Source organism: Trypanosoma theileri (genome assembly GCF_002087225.1).
Source record: "Trypanosoma theileri isolate Edinburgh chromosome Unknown TM35_Tth_142_V1, whole genome shotgun sequence".
Classification (NCBI taxonomy): domain Eukaryota; phylum Euglenozoa; class Kinetoplastea; order Trypanosomatida; family Trypanosomatidae; genus Trypanosoma; species Trypanosoma theileri.
The window spans coordinates 7,259-7,908 of record NW_021639984.1 but is presented as its reverse complement, the minus strand read 5'-3'; the positions used below and the strand labels follow the sequence as shown (position 1 = coordinate 7,908).

The window sequence follows — 650 nt, the reverse complement described above, 5'->3', positions numbered from 1 at the left end:
ACCGCAGCCGCCTCATCGCAGCGGATCACAGCGGCAGCAGAGGCATCACTCGTGTTCCCGAGGTACTGCGCAAGCACGAACAGCTCCTGCTCCACCGTGGGTGACAGGTGGATCACGTGCTTCCTGAACTTGTTCAGCCGCGGCTGTAAAAACAATGGGTCAATGAAGGTCACATTCGGGACATCCAACATCGCCTCCGTGACAGTGCCAGCAACAGCATGAAGAGATTCCCTCCTCATAAAAGAAATGAATTCATTAAGTGCACCATTCGTAGTTGACAGAGCTGTCTTGATGTTAAAACCATGCTTTGAGGTATGGTCATCATTATCACGCAATGCAGCACCAGCTCCCAATATTGTGGCTTTTCCAGCTTCCATTGCAAGCTGACTGTCAGTCAACAAAAAAGTGAGACCATTTAATGGAGCATATAAGATGATATCCGTGCTATAACACACCCAAGGATCATATGATAGTGTTCCTTCATTAATATGATCGGCACGGTAATCTTCACCAAAAGACTTCATATAGATGGTGCGACCACCTTGGTTACAGCGGCAAACGGCTCCCTGTACATCGGCAATTTCACTGCACTCACCACCATAGTCACCAATCACAAGGTCATCAATCAAATACCGGCGCTGGTTGAACAG

General features: G+C 48.2%; 1 protein-coding gene across 1 annotated transcript; it reads right to left on the bottom strand.

The window, feature by feature from the left end:
• Nucleotides 1–2: 2 nt before the first annotated feature.
• On the bottom strand, nt 3–629 carry TM35_001421020 (adenylyl cyclase; the record flags this gene model as incomplete). The annotated part of the gene is made up of 1 exon (XM_029031891.1): nt 3–629. A coding segment is annotated over one exon (627 nt), but the record flags the coding sequence as incomplete, so codon positions are not given.
• Between the last annotated feature and the right edge of the window lie 21 nt (nt 630–650).